This window comes from Balaenoptera acutorostrata, chromosome 4 (genome assembly GCF_949987535.1).
Source record: "Balaenoptera acutorostrata chromosome 4, mBalAcu1.1, whole genome shotgun sequence".
In the NCBI taxonomy this organism is placed as follows: domain Eukaryota; kingdom Metazoa; phylum Chordata; class Mammalia; order Artiodactyla; family Balaenopteridae; genus Balaenoptera; species Balaenoptera acutorostrata.
The window spans coordinates 50,790,098-50,814,106 of record NC_080067.1 but is presented as its reverse complement, the minus strand read 5'-3'; the positions used below and the strand labels follow the sequence as shown (position 1 = coordinate 50,814,106).

At 33.0% G+C, this 24,009-nt stretch overlaps 1 protein-coding gene across 1 annotated transcript in view; it reads left to right on the top strand.

Annotated features, from left to right (window-relative positions):
- The first annotated feature begins 1,438 nt into the window (after positions 1–1,438).
- BCHE (butyrylcholinesterase) overlaps positions 1,439–24,009 on the top strand; it is an 83,381-nt gene continuing 60,810 nt past the window's right edge. The window contains exons 1-2 of the mRNA XM_007197554.3: positions 1,439–1,562; positions 7,745–9,269. Of these exons, the coding sequence (XP_007197616.3) occupies positions 1,448–1,562; positions 7,745–9,269 (1,640 nt within the window). The 5' untranslated portion in view covers positions 1,439–1,447. The remainder of the gene's footprint in view (positions 1,563–7,744; positions 9,270–24,009) is intronic.

Below are 24,009 nucleotides of genomic sequence, written 5' to 3'. Positions count from 1 at the left end.
TCTGTAACTTTTGTGTTGCTAGGTTGTCATTACATAAACTATATTCTAAATACAATATAAATCATTGTGATTGTGACATTCATTGTCTAATAAATACCTCCTAAGCAGAAATTTTCCCAGAAAAGATAATTTTAAAAGACCAAAGTGGTCATTATCTTGGAAACAGTTGACATGGAACGACATCAGACAAATCTAGGTTAAAATTCTGATTCCAACCCTTACTAGTGGTAGGATATATATAGCCAAGTTTCTGATCTTTAAAAGCCTTAGTGTCCTCATCTGAAAATGTGATTAATAATATTTAATTCATACACTGGAATTCATATTAATTCATATATTAACTCATATATTTTGTTGGAGTAAAATAAAATAATTTATGTAAACTGTCAATTACAATGACTGGCACAGAGTAGTGTTAATAACAAATGACAGTTCTTACCTTTGCATGTTTGAAATTTTAAACACCATGTTTTAAAAATAAAAAATGGGCTTATCCACAATTACATGCCTACTGGTTAGTCCATAGTAAGCCCCAAAATGAGAGATTTAAAAGTGAAAGTGATCATTTGAGGGAGATAAAGAATATAACTGCATTGAGAAGTCAGGCATTAAGCAGTTTATAAGAAGTTTTTTTTTTGTATTTTGTCTTTTCATTTTCCCAAATATCTAAGTCAAAGAAGATAAGGTTGAAAGACATAAATACATCCTTTCAGCTGACAAATGTGTTTTTCTATAAAGTTTAGTGCTGATTGTTCATTGTATTTTATTTTCCTTGTCTCAACCAGAAAGTCTGTGGCTTCTCATTACACTTGACTGCTTGCAGGGTCGCCGATTAGGAAGTTACCAACGCTGAGATCTGTATGACTTAAATGAGTGTTGGGGTGTGGGAGCTGGAAGGACATACGTATCAGAGACATTCATTCATTCATATAACTAGTCTTTTTGTGTGTGTGTGTGTATATAACTAGTCTTTTGATTTTCATAGCTTTATCTACAGAGTAATTAGTTTCCTATTTAATCTTTTACACTCCTTTATAGCACCATGATTGCCACGGATTGAAGGTACAAAGATTTCAATAACAGCATTTCTTTAAAGCAACATGTATATCTTTAAATCAAAACAAGCATAAGAAAAATGTATATTCCTTAAAGGAGAAAAAAAATCTTAAAAGTTCTGGTAGTGTTTAAGAAAACAAACAAAAATAACCTGTGTATTTGCTGTTCAATTTCAGCGTCTGTTAATGAAGCTCTGTGTCTTTTTTTTCTTCACTGTTAGATGAGCGCCTGCAATCGTAAAGCATGACGCCGGTAATACTTCTGTAAATGAATCACTACTGCATTCATACAATTAGCCTCTGAACAGATGTCAGAAAGTAAAGATTGGCTGCCTCTAGATCAAGTTGCAGCTGCCAACTCTCGCGAGCTTTGTCAGTAACAGTTGATTGTAATGTCAGTGCAGTCCAATTTGCAGGCTGGAGCAGAAGCTGCTTACTGCATTTCCCTGAAGTATTATATGATTTCCATTCCTTGTAAACTTTATCATCTTCATTGCAGTGGGTCGGGTAAGTTGCTCTGAATTTACATCTTCCTGTTAGAGATGCAAGTTACTGTGAAGCTCATTCTGTGGGAGGAACGTGAGCCCTTCACGTGTTTGCTGTGCCCCTTTGGTGCTCTGTGGGAGACAGTCACTGCAAATGGGACAGATGAAGTAAGGGAGCAGTCACATACATCAAATCTTCCGATTATTCAGGGAACGCAGACTGCGGCCATTTAACTGCTAAGGAAATAATGGATTTATTCAACTTTGTATAAAGGACCATAGCACTTGTGGAATCACTGTAATATATGTTCCTAATGCACCCTCTAAGGGAAAACGCTTTATGCTGTGTTTTACCCTTAAATGCACTGTTTAGTGAATTTCTCCTTAAAAGAGTAACAAAAGTGTTTTTTGACCAGTCTTACTCTCTATTTTTTTCTTTTTTAAAAGTGGTTTGAAATGAATAGTTATTGTCTGGCTCTACAGGGTACTTAACATTTTGTCATCTGAAACTTTAACAATATCAATTGGCAAAGAAAAAGTCTAAGTTTCTTTTCTCTAAAAGGAGAAATCTATTTCCCGATTTGATTTACAAACTTTTGTCCCATTTGCCCTGTTTGTTCTTTTTCTTTTAATATGTGTGTTTATAGCAAAATATTTTACATTTGCTATTATTTTATTATTATGGAAATAATAAGCAAATATTGACTTTCTGCTCATCCTATGATTTTGTAACTCTACCTTTATTTTGATATCAGTTCTTGTTTAACCAGAGGATTAAGCATTGAGTATAAAATATATGAATGATTAAAAGTAAACTGAAATGTGAGCAAAATTATTTCATTATTTACGATTTTTATTTGTAATTAAAAAAATTAAAGTTATCTCTTCCACATTTTTATGAAGATATTGCATGATAATAAACTCAATTAGGAGTTACTGTCACTAGGCTGTGTAATGCTTCCATAATATAAGCTATCTCATATCTATGATAAATATTACATTTCACTTATATAAATAGTTACTTTGTTTAAGGATAAGCATGGGCTTTTAAAGAGTGACTTTTACTTTAAATGACATCTTTAGAATTCTCAGTGTATTTGAAATAACGTGACCTTTTGGAAGCAAACTAAATTTCTAATTGGATTTGCAAAGTTCTGTTTTATTTTCCTAAACCTGTTGTTGTTGTTTGTTTTTAATGTCCTGCTTCTTTAATTGTAAGAAAATATTTGGGATCTACTCCACATTTCAGTTTTTAGAATATAAGCTAATAATATAATATAATATAATAATAATAATATATAAGCTATTAATATAATAATAAGCTAATAATATCTTAGCAAATGATATCTTAGTTACAAATTTAGTTTGTGCTTTGATTTATTTCTTGGTAACAATTAATAATATATACTTAAATTGTATGCTGTCTTCATTTTAATGCTTTCATGCCAAAATCTGCTCATTCTTATCAAAACTAAACTGTTTCAAACGTTGGAGAATTATAATTGGATAGATGTCAACCTAAGAACAGATTGAACTTTCAAAGAAGACCCAAGATATCTCTCTAATATTAAATGTTCAAATTGTTCACACAATGAAAAGTTTGTGGATGTTCTTCCTGATTGAGGACAGTTACAGATCTGTTTCTCATGCCTAATATAGTGTCTTCTATGTATACACATCCTTTTAGTGCCTATTGGGTATCTGAAGGGTCCCTGAAAGACAGTGGTATAGTCTATTTAAAAACAGACTTCCTCAGTTCCCCACTTCACTTAGCCTACAACAATACAAGCTCTTTAGGTTTGGTATAAAGGCTCAGTTGTTTTAATTGAACTAAATACATTTTAGTGGCACTTGTTCTAGATCGTATTTTCTAGATGGCTCTTTCCCCACCATTTTAACAGTCTATTTTTATACAGAAATATATATTCTAATAAAACTTTTTAAAAGACAGGAAAATTACATTCAGAGAATACTATTATCAATTTTTGCATGACCATCCTTTAAGAAGTCCTTGACTGGCCAATTATTTTGAAAATTTGGTTGATATCCAATTATGGCAAATAATGGCAAATAAATAGCTCTTTATATCAATAATTTGATTGCACCCATATCTTATAGCATAACCTTACATATTTTAAAAATCAGTCAAGGAATTTCGACACTTTCAAAATTGAATTAAGAATGCAAAAAGAAAAAAAAAAAGAATGCAAAAAGAAGGAAATTATTTTTTACCTTTTTTAATTAAAAATTTTTTTTTAAGTTTAGAATATTTTCCCAAAATTACCAGTAGATTTTGATATTCTGGAGCATTTGATAAACTTGGAACACTATAGTATTAATTGTCTTTCAGGTTTTTCTCTCTTCCCACTCCCATCCATTCTCTTTTGCAATTCCAAACAAAACTTCTGTCTTTTAATCAAATATTAAAGATTATTATAATAAGTTAATTGATCTAAATTCAGATATTTAGTTGTCCTTGGTATAAAACTTTACCCCATTCTTTATGATAAACATGTTATGTGTTCTCAGAGTTTAAATTATTTAATGTGCCAGTAGTCAATTTGCACCAGAAAGTATAGGAGGAAATAAATGAAATTTTATTGAATATTTTAATTATTAGTAAAGACTTAGAGATATAGAGTAATAACATTTCTTAGTCTCTTATATTTGTCTCTCTTTTGATTGTTTAATCATGTGATAGCATATATTAAAAACATAAACATCTCTTAATGGTAAAACCACAGTGCAACATGTGAAACTAGAGAATACCAGGTTATGAAAAGAACAAAATAATGCTTACTTAAATAAAGTACTGCAGCTAAAAAAAAAAAAAAAAAACTAGCCTATGCTAACAATGAGTATGTGAACATAAACATATTTTCCTATTAAAACCTAGATTTAATAATATGGTATATAATACACTACAACAGTTACCATGAAAGTGAATTGGAATTATATTGCCATTCTTGCAATAAACACAGGCTTACAATGATTTTTTGAATGTTACTAATTACATTATTTACAATTACAAGGTGTAAGTACTTGTATTACTAATACCAAGGTGATGACTCACAGATATCATTGTCGAAAAAGCAAGTTATTATTCATATAAATCATATTATATAACATTAAGTTCTCCTCAGCACAAAATATAAATAAAAACATACAAGAAGTAGTAGTATAAATCAAACTAAATGACATGGGGATGATAATACAACCTTTTAGATGTTATAGTAGCCTTTCATAACACGTGCAATGAAAATTATTATATTTATTAATTACATACAAAACCAAAATTTTGGTAGTAATTTTATATTTGCTGTGCAATAAAATTAATAAACAATAGAATGAAAGTTTGAAAAATGTCAGAAAGCAAAAATTATTAGGATTTGTTTTATGGTTTAAAAGACAAAATAAGATTTATATATAAAAAAAAAAAGATTGTCTTTATTAGACTCAGAATACATTGATTGAGCTAGACCAAAGGCAGGAATGAGTCCAACCAAAAAGGCTGCAATTTATCTGTTGAAATGCAGCTTAGAATAAACCAGCTTTGTATCTTAATTCCTTTTCCTTTCTAAAGCAAGTTTTTAAAAATGAAAAAAAAAATCTATCACAGCACTTTGCTTTCTTCCAAATGCCCTCCTCCATTTATTTAGAAGAAATGTCTTAGGAATTATCAGAAGGAAGAAAAAAAAACACACAACTGTGGTATGTGGTAGCAGTGTCTCTAAAACTCCTAACTCTCAGAAATATAAAATTTTACTAGTAAGTGTCAACTTTACAGGAAACTTTATATTATTATGACATTTTATTTACTTATTATTTTTAGAAGATAAATTGCATTTTTGTTATGATTATAATAATAGCTAAATTTTATAATAGTATATACATAGTGTTAAAATATTATATACTTCAATAATATATTTTATTGGTATTAGCACAAATTCAGTTGTATCAAAATTGAGAGCATAGGGACTTCCCTGGTGGCGCAGTGGTTAAGAGTCCGCCTGCCAATGCAGGGGACACAAGTTCGAGCCCTGGTCCGGGAAGATCCCACATACCGTGGAGCAACTAAGCCCGTGCACCACAACTACTGAAGCCCACGTGCCTAGAGCCCGTGCTCCGCAACAAGAGAGGCCACCGCAATGTGAGGCCCGCGCACTGCAGCGCAGAGTGGCCCCCGCTCGCCGTAACTAGAGAAAGCCTGCAACAAAGACCCAATGCAGCCCAAAATAAATAAATAAATTTATTAAAAAAAAAAAAATTGAGAGCATAAAAATTAATCTCATGGTTTGATTTATTTAAACCTTATAACAATCATTATGTATAAATATATATGTATATATATGCATAAACATATGGACATCAGTAGAATTAGATATAAATATATAGATATAGACCTAGTCATAAACATAGACAAAGATAGAGGCAAAAATAGAGGCAGAGATAGAAGTATAGATGGAGATATATCTATAAATACTAGACACTGAACAAAACAGTGTACACAATGGACTAGTTTATTCAGATATTTTAGGGGATCAAAAAATACTTTTGATCAGTAGCTGTCCTATGAGCAGTGGTGAATGAGGCTGATTAACTGTGAGGATCGTAGATCTGAGACAGTTATCACCATAGATAGTGTCTTAATCTCTGCCTTCTAAGACAATTTAATTTAAAAAGTAGAATAAAAAGACTAATACAAATTCTCAATGCTCACAGGATTAGCTTCTTGGACACATAGGTTGGACTTATTATTACACTATCAAAACATAATAAAAATATTTTATACATGTATGGACCTTTGCTATTGTTATGTGGATGAGAATCAGTGTTTGTATTTGACAGTTTTAATCAGATATTCTTTTTTCTTTCAGTTATATAAAGATGTTAGTTCTTTCAAATGATATCTGCATTACATTTTTCTGTCCCTCTTTGCCACTTGGAGTTTCAGAATCTGATTTAAATTTTTTTTTATTTAAAAGAAACTCAAGTATGCATTATGAATTTTTAATGAAAATTTGATTTCCCCAAATGTTCTCTTCATATCATTAATAAATATTATTTAATAAAATGCCAAATAGTTATGATTTTATAGGTCTCAAAGATTACTTTTGCTTCCCCCACTTTTCCCAGTAATTTCTCAGTTTTAATCCTCTTATTTCACTCATCGCGTCCACTATCAAAATACAAGTAAATCTGACCATGCTAGCACATTTACCCTCCCTAGTTGCACATGCTTTAATCAATTAACAAATTAACAGACATGCGTTGAGTAATCCCTGCGTGTAAAATTTCTTCTAAGTCAGTTTCTTCTCCCACATCTAACGTTATCTCCATTGACAATATAATTCAGATAGAAAAGCCCTTCATGGTTATTCAGTTTCAGAGGAATTGGTATATATCCAGTTTTCCCTTTCCAGTTTTTCCCGTAGGCCTTTATAGTGGTAGCAGATTTGTTAGTTTTCACAATTTGTAGGAAAAATGGCAACTACTGTAGTTTTTTGTTACTTCACATTCTGTGAATTTCTTGTCCAAATTCTCTTCTGACCATAGGCTATAATTATATAGAGGAAGAAACCACTAGGCAAAAAAGACCACAGAAGGGACCATGGAAACAGAAAAAGGCAGTAATAGAAGTTTGAGGATCCTTAAAGGTTCTTAACCTACTGTCAAGAGCCAGCCAGCCATGATTAGAACTGTATATATTTCAGAGACTATATAAGCTTGTATTTCCTCTTCTAACTATGGTAGAAATTTAATCTATTATATCTATCATTAAGTAGACTACCACTTAATGCCACCTTTGGTGGTGCTATGTATGGTAAAGAAGTATATATATATATATATATATATATATATATATATATATATATATATATATATATATATATACTAATGCCTTGGACAAATTTCCTCCTTAAAAAACTACATCTTTCTTACAGAGGTTTGAAAACGAATCTTTCCAAATTGAAATAATTTCTCCTTTTCCATTTCACTCATTTATTTCTAAATTGAAAACTGAAATATCTCCAACCATTTTCTATGTTTTTTTACGTGTCTTCGTAAAAGCAGTAACAGATTTATTAGTTTTCATAATTTATAGGATTGATAAGAGCTACTAAATTTTAGTTAATTATCATCAATAAAATATAATACTAGATGCATGAGGCTGTTAAAACTTCCCGCTTATCTCTCTTGCAGAAACCAATATGCAGAGCAAGGGTACAATCATATACATCAGATTTCTCTTGCGGTTTCTTCTGCTCTGGGTGCTCTTTGGGAAGTCACACACTGAAGAAGACGTCATAATTGCCACCAAGAATGGAAAAGTCAGAGGGATGAACTTGCCAGTTCTTGGGGGCACAGTAACAGCCTTTCTTGGAATCCCCTATGCACAACCACCTCTTGGTAGACTTCGATTCAAAAAGCCACAGTCCTTGACCAAGTGGCCCAATATTTGGAATGCCACAAAATATGCAAATTCTTGCTATCAGAACACAGATCAAAGTTTCCCAGGCTTCCTTGGATCAGAGATGTGGAACCCAAACACTGACCTCAGTGAAGACTGTTTATATCTGAATGTGTGGATTCCAGCACCTAAACCAAAAAATGCTACTGTCATGGTATGGATCTATGGTGGTGGTTTTCAGACCGGGACATCATCTTTGCATGTTTATGATGGCAAGTTTCTGGCACGGACTGAAAGAGTTATTGTGGTTTCAATGAACTATAGGGTGGGTGCCCTAGGATTCTTAGCTTTACCGGGAAATCCTGAGGCACCAGGAAACACGGGCTTATTTGATCAACAGCTGGCCCTTCAGTGGGTCCAAACAAATATAGCAGCCTTTGGTGGAAATCCTAAGAGTGTAACTCTCTTTGGAGAAAGTGCAGGAGCAGCTTCAGTTAGCCTTCATTTACTTTCTCCTAGAAGCCACCCATTGTTTACCAGAGCCATTCTGCAAAGTGGATCCTCTAATTCCCCTTGGGTAGTGACATCTCTTTATGAAGCTAGGAACAGAACATTGACTTTAGCTAAATTTATTGGTTGCTCTAGAGAAAATGAGACTGAGATAATCAAATGTCTTCGAAATAAAGATCCCCAGGAAATTCTTCTGAATGAAGTATTTGTTGTCCCTTATGGTACGCTCTTGTCAGTAAACTTTGGTCCAACTGTGGATGGTGATTTTCTCACTGACATGCCAGACACACTACTCCAACTTGGACAGTTCAAAAAAACCCAGATCTTGGTGGGTGTTAACAAAGATGAAGGGACAGCATTTTTAGTATACGGTGCTCCTGGTTTCAGCAAAGATAACAATAGTATTATAACTAGAAAAGAATTTCAAGAAGGTTTAAAAATATTTTTTCCGGGATTGAGTGAATTTGGAAAGGAATCGATCCTTTTCCACTACATGGACTGGTTAGATGATCAGAGAGCTGAAAACTACCGTGAGGCCTTGGATGATGTTGTTGGGGATTATAATATCATATGCCCTGCCTTGGAGTTCACCAAAAAGTTCTCAGATATGGGAAACAATGCCTTTTTCTACTATTTTGAACACCGATCTTCCAAACTCCCTTGGCCAGAATGGATGGGAGTGATGCATGGTTATGAGATTGAATTTGTCTTCGGTTTACCTCTGGAAAGAAGAGTTAATTACACAAAAGCTGAGGAAATTTTGAGTAGATCCATTATGAAACGCTGGGCAAATTTTGCAAAATATGGGTAAGTGCCAATTTTTGTAGTTGTTCTTGTTTGGCTTTGTTTTGTTTTGCTTAACTTTGCTTGGTCTCCAGTGTAGACTTCATTAAAGGTACAGAAACATTTTGATTATTTATTCTCTTCATACCTTAAGCTGGTTTTGTTTTTTATTATGTACTGCATTTCAGTTCCTTGCATCAGAGTGCTTAAAAGAAATAATCAAAGAAATTTTATGAAAAATATTTTCTGATTTCATTTCCAAAGTACTGCAAAGTACTTTAACAATGTTCACCAAAGTTTGTACGGAAATAGATGTTTACCTTGAGAACTAAAATTACTGTGACATGTTATTAAGCCTGAAAGTTTATAGTGTTCACAGGTTTAAGAGAGATTAGGAGTCTCTCTCTTTTTCTCATGCTCTTAAGCAGTAGTACATTGTTATCTGATACACAAAGAAATACATCCCTGCTCAAGAAAATCAAAGGGCACGGTGGTGATAGGGTTGGCCCTCAGATTACTCAAAATACAGAATTTGCCATTTTATCAACGTTTTTTATTCCCTAATATGTTTGTTCAGAGCTTTTAGGTAACCTGTGTTGAACGAGAGCTACAAGAGTCATCTTGTTCAGCTAAGCTGTTTTACACTTGAGTAGTCATATGTATGACATTACATTACATAATCGGAGATGTTACAAAAGAACATATTTTCCCTCATATATTATAAATATTGTGATAGAATGTCTTCAATAGTCAGGAAAATAATCTCTTTTAATATATATTCTATTTTTTAAATATTTTGTGTGTATAAAAAATAAGGTGTTTTTTTTTTTTTTTACTGTTTGTAACCCCAAATTGAATTTTATACATTGGAATAATTTGTATCAATGAGAATAATAAAAGAATAGAAATTTGGGCATCTCTTTTTTTGAAAAGTGCTTACAGAAACTCACAAACCGATTGATGCATTAATCCAATTTGTCATCCTGTGTTTTATGGTTGAAAAGAATGTTGAGAATGATTTTGCTTTCTGGTTTTCTTTTCCATCCTCCATTTGGAATTCATTGTACTCCATGTTACTGTGTGTATCTTTCTACAAAGTACTTGTATGATATAATTCATCTCAAAATTTTTGATACTTATTTACTGTGTATAAAGCTAAAACTCTTCCATCTGGCATTAAGAGGCTTCTATAATCTTGCTGCAACCCGTACTCCCCAACACCTTGTTGCTTGGTAGACAAGTTATCTCATGAATACCAAAGATTTCAAGCTTAACTACGCCTTAGAGCCTTGTTCTTGCTATGTGCCCTGCTTAGGACATTTACCTCTCTCCTTTTTAATGACACAAGTCCTACTATTTTGTTAAGATTTTGACTGACTACATGTTTCATACAATGTATATTTAATTCCTAGAGTTGTAATTCCTTCAGACCTCTTTTTCACTCTCACAGAAGCCATTGACTGTCACATGTCTAAATCCTATCTTTCATTGTATTCTGAGCCTCCTAAACTAGACTAAGAACTAGCTTCTTGAAAAAGAACCTGTGGTTTTATTGGATACTCATTAAAGTACTGATATTAGTATATGCCACACTTAACAAATATTTGGTTAATAATTCAATGAAAGCAGGTAAAAGCTAGTATGGGTAAAAATTTTTTTTTCAAGATATGTAGGCTATCATATTATCTGTTATTATATTATCTGTAGCTGTGCAATACCTTACACCTTCTCAACATCAGTCTAAATTTCTGCTTAAGAAGTATCATCTTATTTCTAGAGCTGCATTAGAATTACGTGTATTTCATTCTGTTCTCTCCCTCAAGGCTCTATCCATATTAAATCATCTGAATATGTTTTTTAATTCTTTCTGGCAATTCTAGAGATTATAAATAACTTAAGGGGACTATTAAGGGAATTTAAGGGAAATATCAATATTTCTTCAAATTATTGATGCCTGTAAATTTTTGTAGGACTTCATACTTTGCATGTTTAAATTATCAAGAAATTTATATTTTCTTATTTCACAATTGGGAACACTGAGAACCAGATATGGTAAAGATCATATTTATGGTACACAGATAGCAACAGGTCAAAGAAGAGAATATTTGACAATTAATAGAATAATAGATTGTTTAATCCTAATCTCCTTCTATGATTAGCATATTTTAATGGGAAATAAATAAAGGTTGACACTTTTTATTTATAATGATAAATTCATATAAACAAGATTATAAACCATAAAAATTAAACTTTTTAAAGAAGTTCAGCCATAACAAGATGTCATTTCAGTCGATAAGTTTCTTTAGAGTCCATGTTTGCACAGTTGAACAGATAATAGCATGTCATATGTGCTGAGATTTGACTTGATGGCAAACATAATTTTAATCTCCTGGTGTGCACTATCTGTTTTCAAAGTATACCTATGAATAAATACAGAAGTTTAGAATGATTAAACTCCATGGAAACAAAGTTGGTTTAAGCGTTAGGTTTGGAAATCCACCCATATTTATTTGACCACAAACATGATGTTTGATGTTCTCATCCCAGGGAGATTCTCCCCCTTGGTTCCCCTCTACTCCCCATACCGGGGACATTTAACAATGTCTGGAGTTGGGGTGCTACTAGCAAGGTAGAGGCCGGGAGTGCTGCTAAACATCTTAAAATACACACGACAGCCCCCCACAACAGCGAATTATTCATTCCAAAGGTCAGCAATGCCAAGACTGGGAAACTGCAGGATTTTACTTCCATATAACCCCAAAATGACACATCAAGAAAGTAAAAAAGTAGAACTGAGTGCTGTAATAATCATCCAGGAAAATGAGTTTTCCAGTTCATGGTTCATAAAATGTTTTAATGAAATTTTCTCCTTAAATAATACGTTTAATATATATTGTATTTCTCATTAGGATTAAGTTCAAAATAATTTTGAATTTTTCTTTGTGATATTTCATTTTGCCAGTGGGTTGTTTAGTAGTCTATTGTTTAACTTCCAGCTATTTGGGTAATTTCTAGATATCTTGTTGTGGATTTCTAATTTAATTCAGTTCTAGTAAGACACTATACTCTGTAAGATTTTTCCCTTTGAAATATATTGAGAATTATTTTATGACCCAGCATATGATCCTTATGGGTGATTATTTTATGTGCTTTTGAAAAGAATGCGTGTTTTTCAATTATTTGGTATGGTGTGTTCTGTAAATTAATTAGTTCATGGTTGCTCAGGTCTTCTAATAGTCTTACTAATAATTTTTGCCTACTTGTTTTAAATACTGAGAGAAAGGTATTAACATCTTGGACTATAACTATGGTATTTTTTATTTCTCCATTTAGTTCTGCTAATTTTCCTTTTAATATTTTAAATCTATACTATAAATTCCATGTACATTTAGGATTATGTAGTCCTGATTAATAGACTGTGTTATCTTTATGAAATGTCTCTGTCCTGAAGTTGACTTTGCCTAATATTAAGATAGATACATCAAGTTTCCCATGCTTACATTTACATAACATATTTTGTTCCATCCATTTACTCCAACCCACCTATTTAAAAAACAAAAAACAAAAGTCTTTCTTACAGTTGGTGTGATTAATCCATTTGATATTTAATGTAATTGTCAATATGTCTTTGTTTAAATCTACCACCTTGCTATGATTTTCTTCTCTTTTTTTTTGAATTTTATTTAATTTATTTTTTTATACAGCAGGTTCTTATTAGTCATCAATTTTATACACATCAGTGTATACATGTCAATCCCAATTGCCCAATTCACCACACCACCATCCCCACCCCCCTGCTGCTTTCCCCCCCTTGGTGTCCATATGTTTGTTCTCTACATCTGTGTCTCAATTTCTGCCCTGCAAACCAGTTCATCTGTACCATTTTTCTAGGTTCCACATATAAGTGTTAATATATGATATTTGTTTTTCTCTTTCTGACTTACTTCACTCTGTATGACAGTCTCTAGATCCATCCACGTCTCAACAAATGACCCAATTTTGTTCCTTTTTATGGCTGAGTAATATTCCATTGTATATATGCACCACATCTTCTTTATCCATTCGTCTGTCGATGGGCATTTAGGTTGCTTCCATAACCTGGCTATTGTAAATAGTGCTGCAATGAACATTGGGATGCCTGTGTCTTTTTGAATTATGGTTTTCTCTGGGTATATGCCCAGTAGTGGGATTGCTGGATCATATGGTAATTCTATTTTTAGTTTTTTAAGGAACCTCCATACTGTTCTCCATAGTGGCTGTATCAATTTCCATTCCCACCAACAGTGCAAGGGTTCCCTTTTCTCCACACCCTCTCCAGCATTTGTTGTTTGTAGATTTTCTGTTGATGCCCATTCTAACTGGTGTGAGGTGATACCTCATTGTAGTTGTGATTTGCATTTCTCTAATTATTAGTGATGTTGAGCAGCTTTTCACGTGCTTCTTGGCCATCTGTATGTCTTCTTTGGAGAAATGTCTGTTTAGGTCTTCTGCCCATTTTTGGATTGGGTTGTTTGTTTTTTTTAATATTGAGCTGCATGAGCTGTTTCTATATTTTGGAGATTAATCCTTTGTCCATTGATTCATTTGCAAATATTTTCTCCCATTCTGAGGGTTGTCTTTTCGTCTTGTTTATGGTTTCCTTTGCTGTGCAAAAGCTTTTAAGTTTCATTAGGTCCCATTTGTTTATTTTTGTTTTTATTTCTATTACTCTAGGAGGTGGATCAGAAAAGATCTTGCTGTGATTTACGTCAAAGAGTGTTCTTCCTATGTTTTCCTCTAAGAGTTTTATAGTGTCCAGTCTTACATTTAGGTCTCTAATCCATTTTGAGTTTATTTTTGTGTATGGTGTTAGGGAGTGTTCCAATTTCATTCTTTTACATGTAGTGTCCAGTTTTCCCAGCACCACTTATTGAAGAGACTGTCTTTTCTCCATTGTATATCCTTGCCTCCTTTGTCATAGATTAGTTGACCATAGGTGCGTGGGTTTATCTCTGGGCTTTCTATATTTACTATTGATCTATGTTTCTGTTTTTGGGCCAGTACCATATTGTCTTGATTACTGTAGCTTTGTAGTATAGTGTGAAGTCAGGGAGTCTGATTCCTCCAGCTCCATTTTTTTCCCTCAAGACTGCTTTGGCTATTCGGGGTCTTTTGTGTCTCCATACAAATTTTAAGATTTTTTGTTCTAGTTCCGTAAAAAATGCCATTGGTAATTTGATAGGGATTGCATTGAATCTGTAGATTGCTTTGGGTAGTATAGTCATTTTCACAATATTGATTCTTCCAATCCAAGAACATGGTATATCTCTCCATCTGTTGGTATCATCTTTAATTTCTTTCATCAGTGCCTTATAATTTTCTGCATACAGGTCTTTTGTCTCCCTAGGTAGGTTTATTCCTAGGTATTTTATTCTTTTTGCTGCAATGGTAAATGGGAGTGTTTCCTTAATTTCTCTTTCAGATTTTTCATCATTAGTGTATAGGAATGCAAGAGATTTCTGTGCATTAATTTTGTATCCTGCAACTTCACTAAATTCATTGATTAGCTCTAGTAGTTTTCTGGTACCACCTTGCTATTTTTTATCCATCCTTCTTATTGCTCCTTTTCAGCTTTTTTCTGCATTAATTTAATGTTTTATTTGATTTTATTTTTAAACAGATGTTTTAGTTTGCCTTTAATTTTTTCCCCAGTATTTGTCTTAATGCTAAGAATTGTTTCTTTAACTTATAACTATCTATTTCGAGTTAATACTGAGCCACTTAACACTTTGCCATTGACATTTCCCACTTTCTAAACAATTCATGCTTCCTATTTTCCATTTTACTCTTACTACTTCACAAATGTAAGAAACTAACAGTATAGTTTCATTTATTGTCCTCCGTGTTTTTTATATTGTTGTCATATGTTTATACAATGTATAATATAAAGTCCCTCTTAAAATTTTATTTGCTTTAAATGATTAGTTATATTAATATAAATTCATAAAAGAAAAGAAAAAATATTCTTTTATGTTTACTCATGTATACACCATTTCCAGTGTTCTTTACTCTTTCTTGTGGATTCTACTTCTCATCTGACATCATTTCCCTTTGTGCTAAGGAACATCCTTTAGGATTTCTCATTGGCAGGTTGGCTAGTTACAAATGTCCTCAGCTTTTTTTAATCTGAAAATACCTTTATTTTGCTTCAATTGAATGATATATTTTTTAAGAAGATAGAATTCTGGTTTGATCTTTTTTTCTTTTATCAGTTTAAAGATGTGTTTCATTTTCTTCTTATCTCTTCAGTTCTGATGTAAAGTGAGCCTTTATTCATATGATTGTCCACTGTATACAATTAAAAAAAAATGTTTCCTCTGGTTGATTTCAAAATTTTCTGTTTATTTTTGGTTTCAATAGTTTGTTCATGATGCTTCCAAGTGTGATTTCTTTGGTTAGGAGTTTTGTTTTGTTTTGGCCTGGTGTTTACTAAGATTCTTCCTGGTGATTTTCAATGTCACATTTGAGAAATTTTGTGTCAGTATTCCATCAAATATTCCTTCTGCCCCATTCTCACTCTTATCTCCTTCAAGAACTCCAAATATACATGCACTAGACTATTGAATTTTGTTCCACAGGTCTCTAAGGTTCTGTTCCCTTTTCTTCAGTTTTGCTTCTGTTTTTCAAATTAGATACATTTTTTTTCTATTTTATTTATTTATTTATTTTTAATATATCTTTATTGGAGTATAATTGTTTCACAATACTGTGTTAGTTTCTGTTGTACAACAAAGTGAATCAGCCATATACATACATATAACCCCATATCCCCTCCCTCTTGAGCCTTCCTCCCATCCTTCCTATCCCATCTCTTAAGTTCATCACAAAACATTGAGCTGATCTCCCTGTGCTATGCAGTAGCTTCCCACTAGCTATCCATTTTGCATTTGGTAGTGTATATATGCCAATGTTACTCTCTCACTTCATCCCAGCTTCCCCTTCCCCCTACATGTCCTCAAGTCCATTCTCTAAGTCTGTGTCTTTATTCCTGCCCTGCCACTAGGTTCATCAGTACCGTGTTTTTAGATTCTGTATATATGCGTTAACATACGGTATTTATTTTTCTCTTTCTGACTTACTTCACTCTGTATGACAGACTCTAGGTCCATCCACCTCACTACAAATAACTCAGTTTCATTTCTATTCTTCCCTTGTCTTCAGTTTTGCTTCTGTTTTTCAAATTAGGTACATTTTTAAATTAGTTTCCCTGCAAGCTCAATGACTCTTCTATCTTCTTCAATCTGTGGTTGAACTTACCCAGTGATTTTTTTATTTCACTTATTAGTATTTAGATCTAATTTTTTTCAGTAGTTTCATTATTTTTCTGAGTTCCTCCCTGTTTTCTGTTTAAAGATATTATTCTTTAAGTTCTTGAACATACTTAAAATAGCTGCCTTAAGGTTTTGTTTGCTCATCCAATATCTGTTTCATGGGTTCATTTTCTGTTTTCCTATTTCTTTGCATGTCTCGAAATTTTCAAATTTGTACTAGACTTTGTGGATGATATGAGTAGAAATTCTATATTATTTTAGGCTCTTCTGAAGAATGTATGTTTCCATGGAATAATGTTTGTTTGTTTGTTTTTAATTTTACTAGGCAGTTCAATTAAGGGATGTGTATAGACTTGAGTTTTTCTCAAATGTGTATAGGCTTGGTTTTATATTTTGTTAGAGTGAATCCATGAAAGGCCCAAGATATTTTATAAACCCTCTAACTTGGCAGGACTTAAACTCCAATGTCCGTTGTCACTGAGGATATTACAGTTACTTGGTTTAAGTGTCTATTAGGATGGGGATAGACTGAGTCTCTTCATTCCCAAGTTATAACTTTCCACTCAGCTGGACTGAGTATTAATGAGATGAAAACAAAAGTGTTGACAACATTATAATAGTTATTCACTCTCCAGTTTTCCCATCTCTTTTCTGCTCTCAGCCCTGCAGCATCTTCTCTCTGGTTAGCCTCTCATACTCTCATCTTGTACATATTTAGCCCAAGACTCACCCAAAGATCTGCAGGGAGACTTGTCTCACAGATTCTAGTTTCTTCTGCATCCTAGAACTCTTATTTCTGTCTTTTAACCTCAGTGAACCTACTGTACTCTGCTTAGTCTCAAGCTCCCTGCATCTTGGACAATAATTTATCCTTATGTGAGTAACCACAGTAAATGTGGACTCACCTTGAACTTCCCCTTCTCTCAAACATCATAGACTTATGCTGTCTGTTATCCAGTTCCTGAAACTCAGTGTCTTTTTGTTTTGGTTTGTTTGTTTTTGGTCTAGTATATAATTGTTTTTTGTAGGAGAGTTAATCCAGGTTCAGTCACTCCATCATGGATGAAGATGAAAGCCCAACCTCTCTCCCATTTGTACTTTAAGAGAATCTTAACCTTACATTTCTCATTCAGTTCCATGAAGTTCATTTTTTTCAGTTACTTTAAAAGATCTTTTCAATTTCCAAGATATATTAGAAGAAAAACCTTTTTAATTTGACTTCTTGCAAAAATAAAGAAAACATTATTCTGTGAAAGCACTAAATGGTATTCAAATTTAGTGTCTTTAGCTGCAGTCTTTGAGAGTCCTCATAAAGTAGAAGCCACAATGTATTTATGCCTTTGCTAGTTGGAATTTCCACCTATATGTAGTTTGCTTGATTCTGCTTTTCCCTTAATCCCATCTCTAAAAATGAATTAAACCCATATCCAAATAGCGGACAGTTCCATATGTGCATTATATCCAATATCCTATAATAGGAGTTGTTGAAATATCCATATAACATATATATCCATCAATTATTCATCCAGTCAATAGCTTGATGACCAATAGATTAAATTAACCAGCACTTAATGACATATTTTCAGCACTACCTCAGTGATACAGGAAATTGGTGAAATCAAACTTGATTTGTCAGATAGAGCAGAACAGCTAAAGAAGGAAAATAAGCCAAAATACAATTAGTAGCATAAGGTCAGATAGAGGATCATTATTCCAGGACAACTCCAGTTGCCTCCTGCTGTTGCAGAGCGTCTTTTGTTTGCTATGTCCTCTCTGGGTGCTATTTTCAGAGCTCCTCCAGGGCACAACCTCAAGGAGAGCTATTCACAGTGCAGTTACACAGTCTTCCCCATCGTAAGTGATAGCCCTGATGTGTCCAGTGTTAATCTTTCTACAGATCCTTTGTATATAATATAACCTTAGGCAAGTTACTTAAAATTCCTTACTGTTTTTCCTTATCTGAAAAATGGGACTATAAATATACAGCCCTATTGACATGTTGAAATAAACCTTATCATTGACAGGAAACTGCATTCCTCCTTTCCATTAAACAAATTCAGTTTTGCCCCTACCAGGCATAAACTACTTCAATCTATTCTTATCTAAGATTAAATTTGGCTTCCTCCCAAGAATGTACAATTGTTTAACTTCCTGACTCAACATTAATCAAGTTTTCAAACAAATAAAGGTAAACTGCAAAATTGAGGCAATTAACTTGCTTCTGTTTTTTTGGTGAGAATTCATTTATTCGGAACTGCTCTGAATTTGTTGCTGTTTCCTAATACTTGTTTGCCAGAAATAAATGATATAACACAAGGCACTCTTATTTTGTCCTAGTTTGATGTCATGAAACCAAAAAGTTACTTAACAAAGTATTTTTAGTAACTTCACATCAGTATACCTGCTGCTATCCTTGTGTGTTTTATTTATTTATTATTTATTCCCTTACAGTGTGAACAACTTATTAAATAGGAACAAAAATATATTACTAAACTTTCAGTCCCCTGGTTCACTGATCTGTAAAAAATAAATATAAACAGTTCTTGACATTTGTACTGGAAAGTAAGTGACATTAAATGAAATGCTAAGTCATTATTCCTTAGTGCACAAGATTACTTTGAATAATTGGGAGAATTTAAAATAGGCCTGCTTCTGTGTAATAAATTATAATTGCAATAATTAGAAATTACAGATTTGCCAGATTTCTAAAATAATGAACTTTATTGCTATATTCCAGATATATATATGATGGGTGTTTAATATGCATTGCTATAACTTCATTTTACTAGTAGGAGTGAACTTAATAATAATGTATTTTCTAATATTTATAATGTGAAGTTTATTTAATAATATTTAGTGTTTAATAGTTATATTTCTTTTGTGTTTACTTATATATGACACAAGAAATAAAGTGATTGAAATAACATTTCAACCCCACTTAATTTTCAAACAAGTATATTTTCTTTGTGTGTTCTTTTCTTTTCATCTCCTGGAATCATTTTATGTTTTTAAAAGGTAATAGAAAAACTGAAGAAAAGTTAAAGAAAATATTAGTGGAGAACTGGTGCCCCTTTATTCTAAATCTCTGTATAGGAACTTAGCATGTGTCTGTTCTCATTTTATAGAGTTTATATCCCTTCACCAAGATACTAATTTTCAAATTACACTTGAATTTATTTTTATTATATTTTCCAACTTAAAATAAATATTCTAGGACTTAATTACAACACACCTTTTAATAAGAGATGTCTTAAATACACCAAAAGAGTAGCAGTTAAAGATAGTTTTAAAGTGAACGGTACCATTATACTGACAAGGTATGAAGTATATGGATGCTATTATTGGAATGAAAATTTGCTGAAATGATGACACTATTTAACATTTTCTGATGAGAAGAGTGTGGTCCATAGAAGAAAAGTGAATTGGAGCTAATAGGGGAAGAACAAAGATTAGCTATGACTCAAGACGATTAACTTTCATTTCCTTCTATTATCCATTCTCCAGGCTGTCTTCACCATGAATTATTATGAAAGCAGTCATTAAATATGCTTAGGAAATGCATTTGGTTGCAAACTTATAATTTTAACATGTTAGCATGCTGATACCTGCCTGGTTAATGTTACAGAGGTAAGGGCAGAGCATAGACTAAAATTAGACATCGTGACATACAGAGACAAATTTAAGTTTGTGAAAGACTGTCATCTGGCCATCTAGTCCAATTATTGTCAGGCTTATAATTAGATTTTTTGACAGATAATAGTTCATGTGGTTTCCAGAGTGAGGGAAAAAGTCCTTACTCTCCGATTCTATAATTATTTGTGGTACATTATCATAATTAACCTAACTGGAACATTTTGATGACTTCACAAAAGGGTTGGGGTTCAAGTCTCCTGGGATTTATTTTATTGTTATCATGACTGCACCAATGCATCAATGTTCTATCCCTTCAAATTCTTTTCTCCCCCTTAGGAATTAGGTGAGGATTTAGTAAGGAATAAAACAATAAATGTTGGCTGCAGTGTTTCTGTAAAATACTTAGTTTAACAAATAGAATATAAATGTAAGTGAAAAAATATACATATGCATTAGTGTAACTTATATGAAAAGAAAAGAATTATGTTACAGGACAATTTAAAATGTACATAAGATTACTTGCAAGACCATATTAGAGTGTCACAATATTTTACCATCAGTGACAGTGGAATGAGGAGAAACCACATTCCCCAAAAGGCTACTACCTCTACAAAGATAGCTATACTGGAATATATTTGACTAAGTGTTTTGAAATACTCTTCACAGTGAAGTAAGGGAAAACTAATGTTTTTGGGATATAAGGGAGCTCATTAAAACATAGAAAATCATATTTATAGGATCAATTTACTTGGAAATAGCTTAATGTGATCTGTTCTCTATGTTTGCCCAAAGTTTTTTCTGTATTTGGAAAAATTACAACATACAGTCTACCTGTAAATCTTAAGTTCAATCTGAAATTAGAATTAATTATCAATTATTTTTTAAAAGTCAGCGTCATATTTTCAGGAATGTACACATAAATGCAATACTTCAAAAGACTTGTCAGATACAAAATAATAACCTCAAAATAACAAAATGCAGTAACCAAAATGTGACTTTAAATATTTTGCTGTTTAAAATACTATATTTTTCTGACTGTTCCATAGTCAGATATGATTAAAATGTGGTTGGTTATATTAAGTTCCAAGAAATTGTTTTTGCTCCAATTTTCCTTCCCAGTCAATAACACTCAAGATCAGAGCTAAAAAGCATAACTCCACTCTTTTAAATTTTCTGTATGTTAATATCGCTCCTGGACACCTTCACATTAGCATGATAGATACTATTAACCTGATGGGATAATCTATTGATTTATTATACATGAAATGTTAATATTCACCTGTCCACAGACCTCTGTTATGTAAAAGCAAGTGAATCTTTTTTTTTTTTTCATACAAATACAAATATAAGATTTTTAGAAATTTCATGTAATGTCTGAAACATTTATATTAACATATTTCCATACAAATAACCCAATGAAAGTTTAGTATTAGTTGTTTTGTTTGTTTTTTTATACTGCAGGTTCTTATTAGGCATCAGTTTTATACACATCAGTGTATACATGTCAATCACAATCGCCCAATTCAGCACACCACCATCCCCACCTCATCGCAGTTTTCCCCCCTTGGTGTCCATATGTCCATTCTCTACATCTGTGTCTCAACTTCTGCCCTGCAATCTGGCTCATCTGTACCATTTTTCTAGGTTCCACATACATGCATTAATATACGATATTTGTTTTTCTCTTTCTGACTTACTTCACTCTGTATGACAGTCTCTAGATCCATCCACTTCTCAACAAATGGCTCAATTTCGTTCCTTTTTATGGCTGAGTAATATTCCATTGTATATATGTACCATATCTTCTTTATCCATTCGTCTGTTGATGGGCATTTAGGTTGCTTCCATGACCTGGCTATTGTAAATAGTGCTGCAATGAACATTCGGGTGCACGTGTCTTTTTGAATTACGGTTTTCTCTGCGTATATGCCCAGTAGTGGGATTGCTGGGTCATATGGTAATTCTATTTTTAGTTTTTTAAGGCACCTCCATATTGTTCTCCATAGTGGCTGTATCAATTTACATTCCCACCAACAGTGCAAGAGGGTTCCCTTTTCTCCACACCCTCTCCAGCATTTGTTGTTTGTAGATTTTCTGATGATGCCCATTCTAACAGGAGTGAGGTGATACCTCATTGTAGTTTTGATTTGCATTTCTCTAATAATTAGTGATGTTGAGCATCTTTTCATGTGCTTCGTGGCCGTCTGTATGTCTTCTTTGGAGAAATGTCTATTTAGGTCTTCTGCCCATTTTTGGATTGGGGTGTTTGTTTCTTTGATATTGAGCTGAATGAGCTGTTTATATATTTTGGAGATTAATCCTTTGTCCGTTGATTCATTTGCAAATATTTTCTCCCATTCTGAGGGTTGTCTTTTCGTCTTGTTTATGGTTTCCTTTGCTGTGCAAAAGCTTTGAAGTTTCATTAGGTCCCACTTGTTTATTTCTGTTTTTATTTCCATTATTCTAGGAGGTGGATCGAAAAAGATCTTGCTGTGATTTATGTCAAAGAGTGTTCTTCCTATGTTTTCCTCTAAGAGTTTTATAGTGTCCAGTCTTACATTTAGGTCTCTAATCCATTTTGAGTTTATTTTTGTGTATGGTGTTAGGGAGTATTCTAATTTCCTTCTTTTACATGTGGCTGTCCAGTTTTCCCAGCACCACTTATTGAAGAGACTGTCTTTTCTCCATTGTATATCTTTGCCTCCTTTGTCATAGATTAGTTGACCATAGGTGCGTGGGTTAATCTCTGGGCTTTCTATCTTGTTCCATTGATCTATGTTTCTGTTTTTGTGCCAGTACCATATTGTCTTGATTACTATAGCTTTGTAGTATAGTCTGAAGTCAGGGAGTCTGATTCCTCCAGCTCCATTTTTTTGCCTCAAGACTGCTTTGGCTATTTGGGGTCTTTTGTGTCTCCATACAAATTTTAAGATGATTTGTTCTAGCTCCGTAAAAAATGCCATTGGTAATTTGATAGGGATTGCATTGAATCTGTAGATTGCTTTGGGTAGTATACTCATTTTCACAATGTTGATTCTTCCAATCCAAGAACATGGTATATCTCTCCATCTGTTGGTATCATCTTTAATTTCTTTCATCAGTGTCTTATAGTTTTCTGCATACAGGTCTTTTGTCTGCCTAGGTAGGTTTATTCCTAGGTATTTTATTCTTTTTGTTGCAATGGTAAATGGGAGTGTTTCCATAATTTCTCTTTCAGATTTTTCATCATTAGTGTATAGGAGTGCAAGAGATTTCTGTGCATTAATTTTGTAACCTGCAACTTTACCATATTCATTAATTAGCTCTAGCAGTTTTCTGGTGGCAGTTTTAGGATTCTCTATGTATAGTATCATGTCATCCGCAAACAGTGACAGTTTTACTTCTTCTTTTCCAATTTGTATTCCTTTTATTTCTTTTTCTTCTCTGATTGCCGTGGCTAGGACTTCCAGAACTATGTTGAATAATAGTGGTGAGAGTGGATATCCTTGTCTCGTTCCTGATCTTAGAGGAAATGCTTTCAGTTTTTCACCATTGAGAATGATGTTTGCTGTGGGTTTGTCATATATGGCCTTTATTATGTTGAGGTAGGTTCCCTCTATGCCCACTTTCTGGAGAGTTTTTATCAGAAATGGGTGTTGAATTTTGTCAAAAGCTTTTTCTGCATCTATTGAGATGATCATATGGTTTTTCTTCTTCAATTTGTTAATATGGTGTATCACATTGATTGATTTGCGTATATTGAAGAATCCTTGCATCCCTGGGATAAATCCCACTTGATCGTGGTGTATGATCCTTTTAATGTGTTGTTGGATTCTGTTTGC